The sequence below is a fragment of the Neolamprologus multifasciatus genome, chromosome 11 (assembly GCF_963576455.1).
Source record: "Neolamprologus multifasciatus chromosome 11, fNeoMul1.2, whole genome shotgun sequence".
Classification (NCBI taxonomy): Eukaryota; Metazoa; Chordata; class Actinopteri; order Cichliformes; family Cichlidae; genus Neolamprologus; species Neolamprologus multifasciatus.
The window spans coordinates 32,056,413-32,075,828 of NC_140449.1; the positions used below are offsets into that span (position 1 = coordinate 32,056,413).

The following is a 19,416-nucleotide window of genomic DNA, read 5'->3' on the forward strand; positions in this document are numbered from 1 at the left end:
CTCTGTCCAAAATGTGAACGTTGGCATCCTCGAAAGAGTGACCTTTGACCTTTAGATGCAGATGAACTGCTGAATCTTGTGCCATGCACTTGTGAAGTGGCTGTTTGGTCTCTCCAATGTAGAGGTCTGGGCATTCCTCGCTGCACTGTACAGCATACACCACATTGTTAAGTCTGTGTTTTGCCGTTTTGTCTTTCGGGTGAACCAGTTTTTGTCTGAGCATGTTGCTGGGTCTGAAATGCAAATGGTCCTAATTACTCCAAGTTTGTGTTCCAGAGGGTGATGGGAGTCAAACAGGAGGTACTGGCTGTTGTGACTGTGGAGCTGTTGCTTTCGGTGCAGTTTGCTTCTCCAAGATTTAGCAACAAAACATGTTGCGTTTGTAGCTTCTCAACCGCTCCGTATGTGCTGATTTTGCAAAATGACGTCCGTCTGCTCCCAAACAACTAACATGTCTGGATGGAAAAGCTTTTGGATGTTTGTTTCTCAAGGATCCGCTTGTATATAGTTTGTACCGTTCAGCTTTGTTTATATAATTAATAGAAAAAAATAACTTGGATCTGAATCCAGCCATCATAAGCCATCATTTCCAAATCTCGGCTTTCATGAATCGAATCCACTTTGAGGTTTTAGAACTAAAAGCTGGCGCGCCCCAAAAACAGACCATGTTGGAGTCTTGAGCTGGCAAAGTAGGAGCAAGTAGGGGGAAGAAGCTGGAGTAACTGGTGGAGAGTGGACGGGCACATGAACGGTGTTGTTTTGGTGTGAGACTGGAGCGGGCAGTGAGCTGTGAAGAAGGACGGAGCCAAGTTACAACTAAGAAAATCTTTATAAAAGGGCCAGGAGTCGCTACCACACCGGTGATGCAAACAGTTTGGCAGGAAGTGAGTGAAAGGAATATAAACACTGCAGCTTGATGAGTACTTGATTGAAGCCATGTGCGGCAGCCCTGGTGCCGGTGGAAGAAAGCCACACCCAGGGCTGCACACAAACACTAGCCTGCATTCTCAGATTGTGCATCCTTGATTCCTTTCCTCACCTCATCTCCATGTGTGTTAATCCCTCTCATCAAAGTAGTGGAAGAGATGCAAGAAGAGAGTCGTCGAGCTTTAACACGTTTAACAAAACGAATTGTGCTAGCTTCAGAGACATTTTAAAGTGATTCAGGTGAATCTATTAAATATGACGTGTGGCTCATCTACACCATCTAGTAGCGCTGCTCATGTCTGAATATAATTAGGCCTGCCATGAATGAAATTCACAGTGTGGCTAATTGTGACAAGAAGATTGAGCTATGATATATTCCTGTTCTTAATTTATAAAACACACATATGGCCTAGACACACAAACAGTGAAGGGCAGACAGTTTGATTACACAGCTGATCATATTAAATACCTGAAACAGCTCATGAATACATATCTGCAGAGTCCTCCTCCCACCGTGGGTTTTATTTGAGATGCAGCTTTTTCCATTTGCAATACGATACAGATGCCTTGACTTCAAGTATCAGTCAATACTAGTGCTGAACCAGTTGCAGTGGTAATTTAATGAGTTATGAAATATTGTTAGGAGTTAGGAGATACTCTAACAATGTATCCATAGTTTGTGTATATTCTGCAAAGGGTGTTATCCTTAAGGATGGCACGCTGAGACTGATTTCTGGCTGGACACGGCACGCAAGAGGATAGAGAAAAGGAACAAAGCTCATGAACATAGAAAAGGAGAAGAGAGAGAGAGACAGAGGCAAAAAAGTAGGGCAGCACTGCAGGCATGGGCTGCATAGCAGTGTACAGAAGTACCTCTTTTACTTTAGATCAATATTTCATGTTGTGTTCTTTAATAAAGCAAACAAATAAAATAGAAATGATCCTGTGAAGTCTCAATAAAAACACATTAAGCCACCTGTTGGGTGAACACCACATGAATAAAACATTTCTGTCCGTGAATGATGGATGGAGCAATGTGATTCAAATCAAAGATATTTATTTCTCCCTACAGATGGCCTCCCTGGAACAGCGCCCCTAGCGCTTTCCCCCGTGCTCAGAACAGCACAACCCCTGGCGTCCTTGGCGACCCCTACCACGCCGACGCCAGCACCTGCGGCCTCGCTGGCAGTGCCGAGCAGCACGGCGGCCGCAGCCCCGGAGACTACCTCAGCCGCTGGGGGAGACGAGGGGCACTCGAAGCTAAATTCCCCGTCGGAACCCGACCTCCCGGAGCCCGACGCCGAACCCGAAGCGGAGACGGACGCAGAAACGGAGGAGGAGAAAGCTCGTCGGCTTCTCTACTGCTCCCTCTGCAAAGTGGCAGTCAACTCGGCGTCACAGCTGGAGGCTCACAATAGCGGTGAGAGACGTGTGCCAAGATTTGCCGCAAATTTTTTTCCCCAAACTTGAAACAAAACAACAAAAGTAAGGTTGGCTTTGCTGTACGAATGACGTGTTTACCTGCTGGTTGTGTTTTTCTCAGTGAACACGGACTCCGCGTGATTGTTTCATTCCATGTTGTGCAATTTCCATGACAGCATCTGTGTTGAAATCATTTTTTCAGTGAGTCAGTGCTTTTTGTGGGGAAGGTTGTTATCTGGTGGGTTCCTCCAGTGTTCAAGCGTTTGTTTGTCGTTATTGTAGAGTTACCTCCGCTGTCTTCAGCAATCATTCCGGGGCTTGAAAAAACACAATTCTTCAATTATCCTTCGGTAGTTTCCATAGGAACCTTTTATCAAACTTTAATCAGGTATTGTGAGACATCCTTGCTTTTGAAAACAAAGCAGTCATTGTTTCAAACTTGTTTCTCATACTGCATTCACACACAAACAACACAGGGAAATGACAGTACACTGAGTCATCTTTGCTGTCAGTCAGTTGTTCCTCTGCTTCTGCCTGCGACATCTTTGTGTTTTAAACATTGACTTTTTCATTAAAGTTTCAACAACATAAAACAGTCAAATAAAGATTTCTAAACAGTTTGTCCACCATGAAAAACACCGAACACTTACTGAAATACTCATCAGTAGGGGTGGGGGAAAAATCGATACTTTGAAGCATCGTGATATTTTGTTGCTAATAATGTATCGATACAGGGACAGCAGAAATCGATATTTTGTTACAAAAAAGGTTTTTGTGGAATGGAACTTGACCCTTTTTCTGAGCAAGAATCCTGACATTCCTTCACTGTCCAAATGTGTTTCACTTTTTTTTTGGCAGCAATAAACATGACAGTTTACTTATTTTAATTTAAGACATGTTTTATTTTAATTAAGTTTAAAACTTTATTTAATGTAAAATTATATTTTGTTTTAATTTACTTTCAAATTCTTCAGTTGCTGAAGGGGCTGCATAGTTTTCATAAACTGCATAGTTCAGAATAGCTATAATTGTACCAGATGGTTGCGTTCAGTTAAGTTGGACTAGACTGTAATACAAACCGTTCAGTTTGTCAACAATAAAACTGAAATGAGAGAAAGACTGAGTGTGAGACTTTGATATTAGATAAAATGAATATTGATAAAGTTTACCTTTATGTACAGAATCTGAATATCGCAAAATATTTTAAAAAATTGCAATAATATCGTATCGTGGGATGTATGGTGATTCCCACCTCTACTCATCAGGCAGCTGGATTTCGCAAGTGACCACAAAGCTCTACACGAATTCACACAAATCAAGCTTCTTCATCACAGAGTATTTGGTCATCTCATAAACATTCGACCGGCTTTGCAGCCCATTGTTGTCAACAGTATTTTTAAGCAGTTGTAAAAGCTAAAATATTCCGTTTGCTTTTGATTAAGGAAAAGTCCGTCATTGGGTTCAGTGCTTGAGTTCAATTGGCAGTGACAGTTATGCATAAACTTGGATCTCCTTCTTTTAGGTCTTCAACCTGTTGGATTACACCACGGAGCTACAAGAGCTGGACCTAAATATATCTGGATTAAATGAATGGCTTTCAAATAGCAGTTGCATCATTTGCTTGAAGTTTGCCCAAAAATCATTTCAATTTGAAATGTAGTGATTTCCTGCTGAATAATGAGCAGCTTAACGTGCTAAATTACTGCATAAGTGCCCCATATTAGTGACATCTGTGTTGGTGACTTGAGCTTCTGTTTGAGTGAAACTGAAACAAGTTCAGAAGAGTTTTTGGTTGAACCAGTAGCTAAGTGCTCGGGGAGGTATCGTTCCAGGGAGTGACCTACAACCGGGCCCTTACTCTCTAGCCCTGAGGAGTATTTGGTCAAAAGGTCAACTTTCAGTGAGTTTAATAGGACTGTTCACTTACTTTGATCTGTGACATAAGGATAATATAAAAGTTGACCCCTTTCCCTCAGGTGGCCTCTGTTGAGTCAGATTCATGTGCTGACCAAACTGCTTCCTGTTTGAACCTGCAGGTACGAAGCACAAGACGATGCTCGAGGCCAGGAGCGGCGTGGGATCCATCAAGTCTTTTCCTCGAGCAGGAGTCAAAAGCAAACTGGCTACATCCTCCAAATCATCCACAGGCCTGCAGAACAAAACGTTTTACTGTGAGACATGTGACGTGCACGTCAACTCAGAGACTCAGCTAAAACAGGTGAGAGATATAAACGGAGCCCGAGACATTCGCTCAGCAGTAAACTGGAAAATGGATTTCTGTGTAAAATTGATCACAAGATCTTATTAAACAAGCAAAGCCGGTTATGGATTAGACTGACATAAAATCAAAATTTTTGTAATAATATGGCATTTTATTCATATTCATCGTGCAGTATAAATATCAAAGAAAATTAAAAATCATCAACGTCTTTTTTTATTATTCAGTGAATCATTTGGGTTTTTAGGGAGAAGTCTAGAAATATTCTAATTTGTGAAAGGATTGATTTTATTTCCATATCTGTCAACCACATTCCCTGCATTTGGAAATGGAAATAAAACCCAGTGCATGACATATAATAGCTAAATGAAACTTAGCTTCATATTTACATTGCTATTATTAAAAAAAAAGTCTGTTTGGAGGTTTACCACTTTGTTTGATGCCATTGTGACTTTATTAGATCAGACTGGGGGAGGATATATAATAAGTTAAAGTAAAAACAATATGTTTGATTGAATAAATGTGTATTCAAATGAGTCATTTCACAGTTTAGGGGAAAGGAGGATGGCTAGACTGGAAAACTGACACAAACATTAGAACTTGTAAGTGCAATTTTTCTATGACTGCCTTTCACTAAGGGTACCACAGTGGTATTGTGGTTAGTGTCAGTGGTTTGAATCTCCTCATCAGTTTGTTGTGCGTAGTTTGTGCCTACAGTGTCGTATAGACTGTTGAAGATCTGAAACACAGAATGCAGATAACGCTAACAAAAAACAAACTACTTTCAGCTGACAAAAGGTCAAAGACACAACAGAAGAGCAGAAAATCCTGGAAGATAAACACAAGAACTCAGATTATAAATAGTAAGCAAGGTAGCATGGAGAAGCATTCGCAGACAGCTCGACAAGGACAAAAGGAAACAAGGCTTTACATACAGAGCACAGCAGACTGATTACTTATGAGAAACAGGAGGGAGAGGGAAACAGGTGAACACAATTAACAACAGGACAAAACAGTCAGGGAATCAGGGGAAGACAGAAAGGAAGCAAAAGTGATGCAGGACATGAAGGAAAACAGGAACTAACCAAAGGAGACATGAATACCAAGGACGGGAAACAAACACAGTACAAACACATCTCATAAACACAGTATGAGAGGGAGAAACTGCAGGCTGACGCATGAAGTCTGTGTTACAGTTGGTGCAAATCAATTGGGAGGTCCTGGTTTCGGTGGTTGCCGCAGGGCGCGTCCTCTCTGCAGTGACCTGACCTCTCCAAAGATCGCCAGGCAGCACAAGAGCTTTTCCTTTGTCCTTCTTAAAACATAGTGTGGGATGACTGACTTTTCTGGTGCTCTGAGCTAGCTAGCTAGCCTCTTATCCTCCATGTGACAAACATACCCCAACCAACGCAGGGAGCACTGGTTCAACAAGCAGAATGTGCCTACCAATCTTAAACCTGAATATATTAAATAAGTCCTTGTTTGGTTAATTGGTGATCTTTAACTTGGCCGCAGGTGTGAGTGTCTGTTTTTCGGTGCTATCTGAGAATGCAGGAAGGCAGGAAAGCACAGTACACTACATTATTATTTTAAAAGTATTACTATAAAACTTGCATTTACCTGCAGCTGCTGGGAGAGCAAATTCATCCTCGCCTCGAGATATGAACCTGCCGCTTATGGATGTTTCTTTCAGTTGAGGATTATTTTAGATTCTTTGGTGATGTTTGAATGTCTGAATCTGAAAAATGGTATTTTGTTCCTCTTTGAAAACGAATTTATTTAAAGTCACGTACGAGCCAGACTGGATTTAAAGAGCAACTAGTAATGAGTTTTACTTTTATTCCTGTTGGATATCTGTCTGAGGTCTTTATGAATGCAGAAATCCTTTAAAAAAAGTGTGCAGTCAAGGAGTTGCCTGTTTTAATTTTAGATTAAGTGAGGTACGATAAGAGGTGACAAAGATGTAACTGTGACTGAAATAGCTTCGTGCGGACACTGTGCAAATCTTCTTTTCTTGTAGTGCTGATCATCCTGTCATGTGGGGGAACGACTTGTACAGTAGCTGAAGACCACTCTGTTTAGTCTGAGCTAACCTCGAGTTTTCTCCCCGAAGACAGACGGGATTCGTATGAATTTTTCATGCGAGGACTTTTGCTGAGTACTTCTGAACAGCAGCAATTCTCTGTGAAAAGAATCCAGCATGACACATTTTAGTTAGAGCTGAAAGCAGAATAAAAGTGTGATTGTTAAGCCCGCTGCAAGGACTTGTGAAATTTAGACACAGCCAGAAATTTTCCTTTTGTTGTCAGCGTGTACCCACTCTGAATTTGCTGGCTTTAGGTCAGACTGTAATTCTCTGTCTTCTATTTTATTGGTTTATTCAGATCTGGCCCGATGCTCCGAGCGTTTCAAAATGAATTGTATTTAATGGGATATACTGTGGCATTTAGTAAAAAGCTCTGCAGTGTAACTTGCAGACATTTTCACCACAGGTGTGAAAACCATAAAGCTGTAAGATCTTTTGCCATAAGTCAAGAGGTATATTTTTGGTTATTGTACCTCCTTTTCTGTTCCCCGTGTTCACTCCTCAGTTCATGAAAAGGATGTGGAAAAAAACAGAGGTGACGATGATGAAAAGAGCTCAATTTTTCTGGTTTTTCTGTGCAGTGGCCCGTTTATGGGGGTATTAGTGTGGCAGTATCATTTGCAACTGTGTGCCTATTCTGAATCTGCACTGTGTGTGCGTTGTCTGGTTTGTTTAGGTGTAAAGAAACCTTCAAATGTCTGCTCGACTCTGAGCACACATCAGAAACGTTTAAACGTGATTTTTGTTTATCTCATTAGTGTGATTTAAAACCTTTTGTTTGAGCAATAAATAGGAAAATGACACAGATTAAAATGCATATATGCAAATTCATGTTCAGTTTTTAGATTTTTACATTTGTCCGGAGGTTCAATAAACACACCAGTGTTAAAAATGTGAATTTTCTGGAAACTATTTCCTTGTTCAGACTTTACAGGGTTAAGAAGAAAAAAAATAAATGTACATTTCCATCTCAGTGATGCCTCCCAATCTATTTTCATTTGACTGCTTTTGTACAAGTACAAAATGTATTCACGTTAACAGATTGGTGCACACATTCAAAACACTTTACCACATTTGCACATTTTATTGCTGCAGTACTGCCGTTTTAGGGTAAGAGGCTGTCTCAGACAGATTGTTATGAAACTGAATGTGGATATTTTTCAGCAGAGCATGAAGAGGACTCCCTGCTCTGTGTTGGAGGTGGTTTAATGATTAAGTCAGAAAAACAAATGACATAATAGTCATTTTAATATTGGAAGAACCGCAGTAAAAGGACAACATTAAAAGTGTGACTCGTTTTGAATCTGTCTCTCATTTCCAGCACATCAGCAGCCGGCGTCATAAAGACCGAGCAGCAGGTAAACCAGCCAAACCGAAATATAGCCCCTACAGCAAACCACAGAAAGGCCAGACCAAGCAGCCGGTGAGTCACTGCACACCTCGGTTATCTTATCAGCAACACGGGTCCAGACTGCTGCGTCACAAAGCAGGATTTAGCCAGATTTAGCCCTGGGTTTTTTTTAGCAGAGATACGCCAATTTCAATTTTCTGGGCCGATCCTAATTTTAGGAAATATAACTTACAGCGTATGCCATTCTTTTCTTTGTGGGGATTTCTAATTTATATTCACAGTAAAACACTAATCATGTGATAACATATCAGTTTTTCTCCAATTGTGCTCCAGGTTAGAGGAACTTTTATCATTTTAACCCAAACAAATCTCGGTATGAACTGATTCTGGTTAATGGTCAGAGCAGAAAAGAAGTAACTGTAACTAACTGATCTAACATGCTTTACATGTTTGTCTCGTAATGCTACTCTGTGGTGGTGTTACTGACTGATAAGACTTACAGCTGATAAATGGTGAATAACACTTACTGCACCTGAAATTACTGGAATACAAATTAAGGAAGTCTTCTACGAGCAGACGCAGGTTTCTGCCTTGACGTTAACAGACTTTTATGTATTACATGTGTTTTATGGAATATCTGTGTGCCATTCATTATTTTGTATCGATTTAGGTGTTTACACAGCACATTACTACCAAGCATAACAATGGCAGGTTGCAGCAATCAAAGCTCAGCTTATAGACTGACACATGTGACCCTGACCGACGGAGCTTTGTGTTAACAACCCAGTTTGAGATTATGGTTACCACAACAGCGGTTATCAGCTTGCTTTGTTAATCCACCTTAAAAAAGGTGTCATTTCAGTCTCTGTAAAAATGGACTGAAGTGTTGCTTGCTTTGGTCATAGAGGAACAAGTGATGCAGATCTTTATATCTATATATATATATATCTATATATATCTCTATATATCTAGATATATCTATATAGATAGATATATCTAGATAGATATAGATATATCTAGATATAGAGATCTAGATATAGAGATATAGATATCTCTATATCTAGATATAGAGATATAGGTATATAGAGATATAGATATATCTATATCTAGATATAGAGATATAGAGATATAGATATAGATATAGAGATATCTAGATATAGATATAGAGATATAGATATATAGAGATATCTAGATATAGAGATATAGAGATATCTAGATATAGAGAGATATAGAGATATAGAGATATCTAGATATAGAGAGATATAGAGATATAGAGATATCTAGATATAGAGATATAGAGATATCTAGATATAGAGATATAGAGATATCTAGATATAGAGATATAGAGATATCTAGATATAGAGATATCTAGATATAGAGAGAGAGAGAGAGAAAGGGGTAAAGAATATATGAATAAAAAGAAGGCAATCGAGTCGTGCTGGCAGAAAGTGGTTAATCCTGTGAATTCACAAGTTAATATATGGATTTTAACACTGTCAGTGCTGCTGTTTATTTCTGATACATGATAGCTGCATATTAAAGGTGTGAAACATACACAGTGACGCACTCCTTTAGCCCAATGACAAAGGCGTCAAAACACTTCATCTAGTTTTTCACAAGATTAAAGTGAAACAAATGTTATTGACTGAATGTTCTCTGCAACAAATAATAGACTAATTGATTTTTCTAATCTGTGCTCCGGTGGCTGCGACTTCAGCAGCATAGAACAGACGTGGCAGCAGATTGGGAATTTTCTGCATCACCAACCGAATGCATGCGAATTCCTGACAGTTTGTGCTGCTCGGATTTTACTGCATGGCTTTATTTAGCAGCGTTACTCACGGGCAGCCCATCAAGCTCCCTGTAAAATAAAAAAATAAAAAAACATATCGCACAAAACTATGAGCAGAACCCGCTCTTGACCATGTCACATGCTTAACATAGGTCACCATGGCAACCTAGCCAGGCAAATAAATAAAGCTGTTATCGTGAAATCTCCGGCTTTAGGCTCAGCACACCTTACTACCCCATTAATCTCCAACTAACCCCTCAGGGTATGTTGATCCTGCTTTGTATAGAGGCCATCGGTATCAACACAACAGGCAAAGTGACTCACAGCTAACGGGCTCCTGGAAGACCGACTCATCAACCCACCAGCAGCACTTTGTAGATCCTTTGTCTTTCTCTCCTTTTCTAGCCTCTTCCAGGTGCTGCAGCTTCTTGTTGTCGTACTTTGCTTTTGTGGGAAAGAACAGAAAACAAACCAACACAGAATTTCTTTGTTTGTCAGCACAAAATCCTGCGCATCTCTACTAAAGTGTTTTTGATTAAGCATGCTCAGTCCACTCGACGGTTCCTGTTTCAGTAAAATGTCAGCTCTCATAACAGGATCACCCGTTATCCAGCTTTTATTAAAAACCTGTGACAGTGTGCGATGCCATTTAATTTGAAAACTTGATATTTTATTGACAAAAATGGCACGGCTGAAGGCTTTTCTGAGCCAGCGTGCTGGAGGTGGAAGGCAGGCTCGCGTTGAACGCTGTTTAGACTTGATTGTAAATGTCAGTTTTAACTTATTTGGAGTGCCCCAGACTGTGGTCTTCAGCATCACAGCAGTTCATATTAGAGTCGGGCAAGCTGACAAACCGCAGAGTAAGAGAAATGCACTGAAAAGAAAACTTTCACATACTTTCTTGAGGTCATTGTTTAACTTTCTGGCATTTTGTCGGAAACTCGATCTCTCTCGCACTCCCGGCGAGTTGAGACAACTGCTAAAGGATTTTTGAGTGTCATATGACACACGATTAGCAGCACGCAATAACGAGCCATATGGAATCAAAGTGGGGAAGATAAAGGACACTGGTAACTTTTCATCTTACAAAAGAGGCAGCAGAAAAGCGCATTCATCACACCCACTGTTTGCTGAGACGAAGCGTGGGGGTTACCAGTGTGGGGGAAATGACTTTTTCTGAAACCCATCATTGACTGAGTTAACGGAGAGGAGCTTCTCTGATGAGCACAGAGTAAAGAATGCATCCCACAGGGCTTCGGTGCCTGAATCAGTGATTGATAATCCATGACAAGTGCTGCCATGAGAATACTGATACAGAAGATTAAGCCAGATAACTTTGGTGACCTTTAAACCCTTTTTTTAGGCTTTTCTTGGAGGTTAGGCACTGTTTGCGTCCCTGTCCCCCCATTTTCCTTCTCTGTTAAAACTGTGAGAGTATATTATTAAAGCAGTTATCTCATTTTTGGACATAATCGCGACTATACGAAACACTGCCACTGAATTATTCTCATTATTAGTTCTGCAGAACTGGTTAGTAAGTTGAGTTGATGATAACGCGGCTCAACAATATTGGACACACTCTCATCTCAGCTGTGGCAAATGCCAAAACTGTTTCAATTAGCAGCTGATTTCCGACACCTGTTTGATGCCCCATTGAAGCCTCACCTCACAGCCTTAGCAATGCTGTCAGTTTTCTGCTTTTATGCATTTTATTTACTACAGTTTGAGTATGTTGCAGACACCACAGCACATCATCTGCCTCCGTCTCACCCTCTCTTTTTGTTGCCTGCCCCTCTGCTTGTTCTCCATCGCTGTAGCTCCGTGACCCTTCCTTGCTCCATAATTAATGTCCTTTGCCCAACATACCCGCTCTCCCTGCTCAGTATCTGTTCAGACCATCTCAGCTTTGCCTCTCTAACTTTAAATGCAAACCGCTCGACCTGAGCTGCCCCTCTGATACTCTCATTTCTGACAATCCTGTCTCTCCTCGTCGTTCAAACTAGAATCTTAGCATCTTCGACTCCAGCCACTGCAGCTCTGCCTCCTTGCAGCAGAGCAGCGGATTTTACAAAGGAAGATAAAACTGGAATATTAGAAAAATATAAAGAGCTTAAACACAGGATACAGACTGGAAGTAGCACAGCGGCTGTAGAGAGAACAGCGCTGTGAGCGTGTGAGAGGAAAAGCACTGCACATTTAGTTTATTTAGCCTATTGCTGTATGAATGTGTGAGACCTTTAAACAGTTCGGTCAGTGATACTGGAGGAGCTCTATTAGCTTAATAACGTTTACCCTCTTCTAAGCCACAAAAGAAATCCAGCATAAATGCAGAATGTGGAAGTTATCAATATCACAACCCTATCATTAAACTTTGGGAGAATCTGATGAATTAATATTGAATATTTCATTATATAATTAGACTTTAGTCAATGTGCAAATTCAGGAGGTGTAAATAGATGTCCGGCTTTAGCATCACGTTCATGCTTATCCAACATAAAATAGTTTCCAGCCAACAGAGGAAAAAATATCAAGGAATAAATTTGTACTTTTTTTCATCTGGGAAAAAACATCCACTATCCATGCAGAGATCTGAGAACTGATTAGTCAATAGGTCATGATTTCATATCTATTGATCACTAATCTGGAAGGTAACTTGGGGCTGGAACCCCCTTCTATTACAGGAAATTAACCCTGAAGTTACCTGGAGAAGATAAAATCCTGTTTCATAATAAAGGCCTCTGGTCTCACAACCAACCTGTAAACAAAAACAGACAAACTTAATCAGGAAAAAGTAAATTTAATATGTTCAGTGAACAAATACAAAGAGTTTCTGATGTGGTATGCAGGACGTATTTTAATTATCCAGCAGTAGAATAAAATGTTTGAACGTTGTAAAATGTCGGTCCGAGCAGACCGAGCAGGATTGGTAGTTTGTCTAATTTACAAACAGCAAGACTTAGATTGATGCTCCTGTCCTGGACACCTATTTGCTCTAACTTTAGATCACATTCAATAACCAAAAGCCATCTTGTTTTTTTAAAATGAAAGAATATTACATTCTTGTATCGCCGTGAAAACGTAACATACTAGGAGTAAACGTTTCCTTTGTGTGACAGCTTTGCAGAGATGATTGCACCGTTCCCTCGCTCTCTCTATCCTGTGCACATATAAGGCTGTATTAACTGTCTTTTCCCCTGTGTCCACCAGATAAAATTGATTTTGGGGAAGGAGCGCCAGTGTCACCCTCTGACCACACAGATCATACCTGCTCACCTGGCGGCAGTGGCAGCAGCCGCCGCAGCCATCGGCAACTCTTTCACGCACCGCACGAACAGCGCCACTAATCACACCCCGACCCCTGCGCTCTTTCAGACACAAACCCTGCCTGCTGCACTGCTCCGCCCAGCCCCCGGGCCTGTCAGGACCTCCCATCCACAAGTCCTATTTGCCCCCTATTGACCCGTTCGACCCAGCTGGAGCTACTCTGCCTCTGCTCAAGGAACTGACCGTACGGGTCACCCAGACCAGACCGGGAGTGCTTTCGGCAAACGTACTCCTTCTATGCATCCCGAATACTGAACATCATCGTGTCATCATCGGACCTGTACTGTTTCTCGCCTCTCCTCATGTGGATTAACCTCCATTCAGAGCATCGGGTGCTTTCTCATGCTGGATTTATTTCTCTAATCTCACTGGACTTTACATGCTTTCTGTGCCATCCTGCTGCCCACGGCTCATGCCTAGACCCCGGACTTGAACCTACATTGTACCGCAATAATATGTAAGACTAACCCCGTGAACTATGCAGTGTCATTATTTCATGAAGCGAGGCGCCGTTTGAGCTAAAATATGGTGGGGACATGCTTTCTGTAAAGATGCAGCGTGGCACTTAGATCACTGCTTTGGTGGAGGATTATTGTCACTCATAATTTAAAAGGTTGTTACAAATTGTAAGAGTGAGCAAAGCCCTCCTCTGTTCCTGTATGCACTTTAAGCCCCTCCTCCGTTGATGTCTACATTAGATGGTTAGACTATGTTAGATGGTTAGTATATGTTGTACTGTGTGTTTTTTTTGTATCCGTTCTTGCATAAGTGTGTGTGTGTGTGTGTGTGTGTGTGTGTGAGAGAGAGAGAAAGCTTTCCATCCACCATAAGCCATCCCAGTCGATATCCAGCACACGCTGTCACTGACCATGTCTCGGGCCAGAGGGACCACAAAGGCTTGTCTGTGTTAACTGTCAATGTGTAAAAGGTGAACAGTTTCAAATAAAAGAGCCCTAATTTGTTAATGCTGGTGGCCGTGACCGATTCATTGGATAAAATCCCACGTGTTACAGTCGTGGTATTCATGTGAGCTTACAACATTGAGTTACATCAGCAAGTTCTGAATCGTTTTTAACAATATTTGATCAACCGGCTGTGTAATTTCAATAATATTCATCCAGTTTTCAAACATTTCTAAAGAACACCACTAAAGTGAAAAGATTATTATTTCCATGTGCAATAATTTATATGTGCTGCTATGGCTCTGTTCTGAGACCTTCCAGGCCTTCCACACGCATACGAGCATAATGGGATTCTCACATGCATGTGTCACGAGCATTTAATTCATTTTTAATAAAAAGCAGGCGGGTGAGACGGGTGGTGCTAGAGCCAGCGGGCGCGGTCCTGAAAGAGACTTGCAGTTTATGCGCATGAGTCGGGAACACGCCCACCCACGTTGAAGATCAAGAATATTGGATATTCGAGTTGGAGATCATGCTAAACTTCAAGGTGTAATTCTGGCTCTGGCAGAACAGCCACTGCTGTATAGCGCACATATTAAAATTTACAGGGACATAAAGAGGTTATTTATGATGGTGTTGGAGAAACCTGAAAAACAGCGAACAGTTTTCAGGGAACAAAGTAGGAAATGCAACTATTTCATGTTGTCAAACTCAACAGCGTTGCTAAGTTGGTTCCATCTTGCAGCTGACTGATGCTTGCGAGATGAATGGTGTCAAGCAGTCTGGCTGCAGTGGAATTCTATGTGTGAGGCTTGGAGAGCATAGAAGATCCAAACACACCATGAAGAAGATGAGCAGGGTTGCAAAGTGACTTGCAGATGCCACAGCAACTGTAGGCCGGGTAAAACAGCTTAAATAGTATGCTTTGAATTAAATTTACCAACAAAAAATATTCTACCTGAGCCTTGAGCTGATGTGGGTTGGAAATAAATGTCATCACCTATCTGTTGGGATTTTGGGCTAAGCTTTTTAAAACTAATTCTACGCTTTATTTTAATCTATTCTGAGCAAAAGTCAAGTTCAGAACACACGATCTACAGACAGCAAAAATGAGTAAATCACTGTACCTAAAAAACAAACAGCACATATATACTCTGGTGCAATGAAGGATATTCACTCTATTATTGTTTAGTTTTTGCAAGGTTTGGATACACAGAGCGACAGTAATGCACATGCACACACAGTCAGAATACAAAAATCCAACTGAAAACATAGAATTGAAATTCACCGCAGAGCACCATCCCCACAAAAAACAAATATGTTTCTGAAGAAAGTTTGCTCACCTTATTTGTATCATAGAGTGTTACTGCAGACACATATCTATAATCCTGAGGGTAAATATGCTACCGGCACATTTGCATTCTGCTGAAATATCAGAAATATAATGTTTTTTTTTCCAGGGTTAGCGAGCACAGTTGATTTATTTTTAAGTGACATGAAACTTATTAATTCAGTGCAAAAAATTTGCCCAAACAGGCTGCTATGGTGTGACTGACAGATGATTAATTGGACTAGTAATACAGCAAAGCTCATGATCTTGATAATTAGCTGAATGTAGTTATGGAAAGTCCAGCCAGTCAAGCACAGAGTCATTTCTTGTCATTTAAAATGGAAAATTTTACAACTTTGAAACTGTAGTCCAGATAAAATGCTGATGAAACATTGAGTTTAGGACGTGTTAGGCAAAGTATACACTTTGCTATTTCTTGGTTATTCCAGAGGTGCGCAAGGATCTTGGTGATGCTGTTGAATTGAATTGAATTGAATGAATGCTTTATTGGCCATATGCAGGTTGCCCCGCAGAGGAATAGGACCCCCCCCCCCCCCCCCCCTCAACTTACACACACAACAAAGACACCACATGGGAATACAAGTCGGAGATCGACAGCGTTACAGAGAAAACACTGAAAAAGTACACAACAATGGGAAAGTACAAGAGGAAAAAAAGAGTCCTCTACTCATGCTGGGCACCTATGGGAGGACAGCATGAGAACAGGAAACAAAAAAACTCCTCTGCACAGAGAGCACATAAATGTCTACATTACAACATCGGAGCACGTGACAAGCCACGGGGTTGGGTAGGGGGTGAGGAGTGATCCGAAGGAAACACAGCGGTCATCCTGCACAGCGCTACCATTCCAGCGCGGCACACAGACCCGCCGTGTTCCCCCACAGGAAACAAGCATCGAAGGCTGTTGGCTGCAATCATACTGTGAATGAGGGTAAAAATGATCACTGTCTGGAGTTAAAGGGAGCAATTAATGAATTAATAACAAATAAATCAAATCAGGCAGTTTAATACATAACGATATAAACTGAGTTCCTTTTGTATGTGCTTCTACCCAGACGTCCTTCTGAGTGATCTCATAGAGATCAGAAAGTAAATTCATCTCATGGTCCCACCTGCAAGCTATACACACATCTGTTTATTTCCTCTCATGCCTGATCTGTGTCCATTCAGTTGTCAATAAAGTTGTGCTCACTTCAGCATCTAGGTAGGGCACAGGAGCAAAAGCACAAAGTAATTTAACACGCGACTTTTCTCTCCTTAAGTATCGACAAGCATATATTGCACAGCTCTGCATATGTTTTGCTAAAATGATCTGGTTATTTCACACATACACAGCAAACTGAATAATTTCATGCAGTGTGAGAATAAGCCGTGTTCAGACACATATGTATGCGTTCTATGCACTGTGAAAAATCACACTCAGGGATCAAACCACAAACCGTCCAATTAGCACACAACCTGCTCGACCGTCTGAGCCATCACAGCCTGGTGTCGCTCATACCGGGTTAGTTCAAGGGCGGCAGACGTCAGTTCGAATTTAAACTGACGATGCTCACAAGAAGCACTTGCCAATCGGAAAGTAGCCACGATAGCTCATGCAACATCTGCTTATATATCGTGAAATGTGTTTGGCTAAATCAACAAAGGGAACTAAACCTCGGAGCCAGCAGCCAATCTATGGGATCAGCACAGGTCAGCTGACTACAGCCTGCTCAGAGTCTGGGTGAATTGGAGCTCACAAGTTTGGTAGTTATTTTGAGATGACTCATTTTTTTCCTCACTGAAAACTGAACCGCTACCAAGATCTTATGGTTCCTCCACCTGCCAGAGCCCACTTTGAGCCCATGTCATTTGTAATGGTGTTGAGAACAAACAGCCCAAAACAACACCGAACAGACTGGATGTTTAAAAAAAAAAAAAGTTGAGTTGTAGCAGCAGGAGCTATGTTCGTATGACGTCATCGTAGTCTAGCATTCAGTAGAAATGATCATTGTACAGCCTACATGTACAAGTTTATTAGACCTATGCCACACAGAGCTCGCAGTAAACAAAATTGTGAAGTCTTACTGTGTGTAGACACCTTAAGGGACTATTGTCAGCCATGAATAATTAGACATACTCTCTAACCATTAGTGGCAGCAGGGTGGCAAATGTGGGAATGAGTCAAAATAAACCCGAGTGTGCGTGCTTATGGTAATGAAGGAATATGTCAGCCAGTGCAATGCTGTGGCTTACTGAGCTAAATCTCTCCGTTTGGACAAGACTTCTCCATCTTTATTCTCTAAGACGTTCTTAAAAGCCACAGTAACCGGCCATTAACATTTTTCTGCCGACATTAATCCGGTTCTGTCAAAACAAACACGACAAATACGTTTTACAGCGTGATAAAAACGAATGAATCCTTTTAATAAAAACTCATATACGTGGCAGGCAAACATTAACAAGTGAGCGTGCAGAATTCACCGACAGCGTGGCATGCACACACACCATAAATACACCAATGAGGTCTGACATCTCAAAGTCCCGATGGCTTTCTTCCATCCAAGAAACAAAATCACTGGCCAAAGCAGGGCTGAGAGCTTTAACATTTTGGAGAGACTGCAACTCACGACAACACCATAACTCTTGCACTAGATATTAAACTCGGTTGTTCAGTGTGTGAACTTTTCCATAGACCCATAAGCTCATTCGTTCACCCCTCATTTGTAGCACATCTAGCCCCAAACTCCCTGACGCATGAAAACTGGCTCTCTACCCAGACGTGGGAGCTTCTTTTCACCAAAGCTCTGCTCGCCCTCCAAAACCAATACAGCAGGCCGCCTGAGGACCAGGCCGCTGCTCTGCGAGTTGAATCTCTGGCCACCGTCTCGCTTCCATTTAATCTCACTGGAGCGATGATCACAAACATCTGTAAGTGGGATGCTCAGCTTTTCTATCTGCTGTTCAAGAGAGCTATCAGCAGAAAACAGCGCCTGGCTCCTTCTCTGTCAGCGGGGAAAATGCTGCGAACAGCTGGACGTCCAACCAAGCGAGCACTGGAATGTAGATTAGGTCTGAGTGCGACTCAGAAAAGAGAAAGTCTGCTCTAGCTGATGACCAGATTGAAACCAAGTGAACCTTATCTAAGGCTTGTTTCAAGACAATGAATTCAATAATGAGCAACAAACAGTGACATGAAGTGAATTTTTAATAATTCACTGCACACTCTATAATTAGCATGAAAATGGGAAAACAACATCTTCGGTATTTGTTTTTATCTGAGCTCTCGGCATCTATTTATTTTCATTTCTCATCAGGCTGAGGAAGTGAACCCAGCAACGGATTGTTTTTATTTGTTGTTCAATGTAAAAAAGAAAATGAGGAATAAGTAATCAACCAGTTTCTCCAGTTTTCTTACCTTTAAACTTTCTATAAAATATTATCTTTAATAAAGTCAAGTCATCTTTATTTATATAGCACATTTAAAAGACATCAAGTGTCGGACAAAGTGCTGAACAGAGGGATAATATAATAAAAGAATTAAAATAGAAAGAAAACATTTAAAAAAAAAGAATTGTAAGACATGTAATATCAAAGAGATCCGAAAGCCTTGGAAAATAAGTAGGTCTTGAGATTCAATTTAAAGACTTCCAAGGATGAAGAGAATTTTATGAAGGGGGGGAAGATTATTCCAGAGTCTCAGGGCGGCAATGGAGAAAGCCCTGTCACCTCTAGATTTGAGCTGGGAGCGTGGAACTGATAAAACCATCTGTGGGTAAGTGCAGGCTAAGAAGATCTAAAATGTAACCTGGAGCCAAACCATGGAGGGCTTTAAAAACAAATAATAAAACCTTAAAATCGATTCTATGTTTAACTGGTAGCCAATGTAGAGATGCGAGTACCGGGGTAATATTCTCTCTCTTTCTAGTACCCGTCAGGAGCCTTGCGGCTGCATTTTGAACAATACATTACCAATAATTCCATTTTTACCAAACATTAAATTTAATGTATCCCAAACGATCCTTTCTACACCAACTATTGCAGAAGACATGTTTTATTTATTT

The 19,416-nt window shown here is 41.0% G+C and overlaps 1 protein-coding gene and 1 long non-coding RNA gene across 3 annotated transcripts in view; both read left to right on the forward strand.

The window, feature by feature from the left end:
- Positions 1-14,085, forward strand: part of znf385d (zinc finger protein 385D) — a 102,528-nt gene extending 88,443 nt beyond the window's left edge. Inside the window, exons 5-8 of one of the 2 annotated variants that reach the window (XM_085178308.1) lie at positions 2,000-2,347; positions 4,386-4,567; positions 7,975-8,076; positions 13,004-14,085. In XM_085178308.1, coding sequence (XP_085034434.1) covers positions 2,000-2,347; positions 4,386-4,567; positions 7,975-8,076; positions 13,004-13,255 — 884 coding nt within the window. In that variant the 3' untranslated portion in view covers positions 13,256-14,085. Of the gene's footprint in view, positions 1-1,999; positions 2,348-4,385; positions 7,060-7,105; positions 8,077-13,003 lie in introns of those variants that run through there. The other variant, XR_014876961.1, reaches the window with a different exon arrangement.
- LOC146509030 (uncharacterized) lies at positions 9,297-12,285 on the forward strand. Its single transcript, XR_014876974.1, has 2 exons — positions 9,297-10,170; positions 10,202-12,285. It is a non-coding gene; the product is annotated as an uncharacterized LOC146509030 (long non-coding RNA).
- Positions 14,086-19,416: the final 5,331 nt, after the last annotated feature.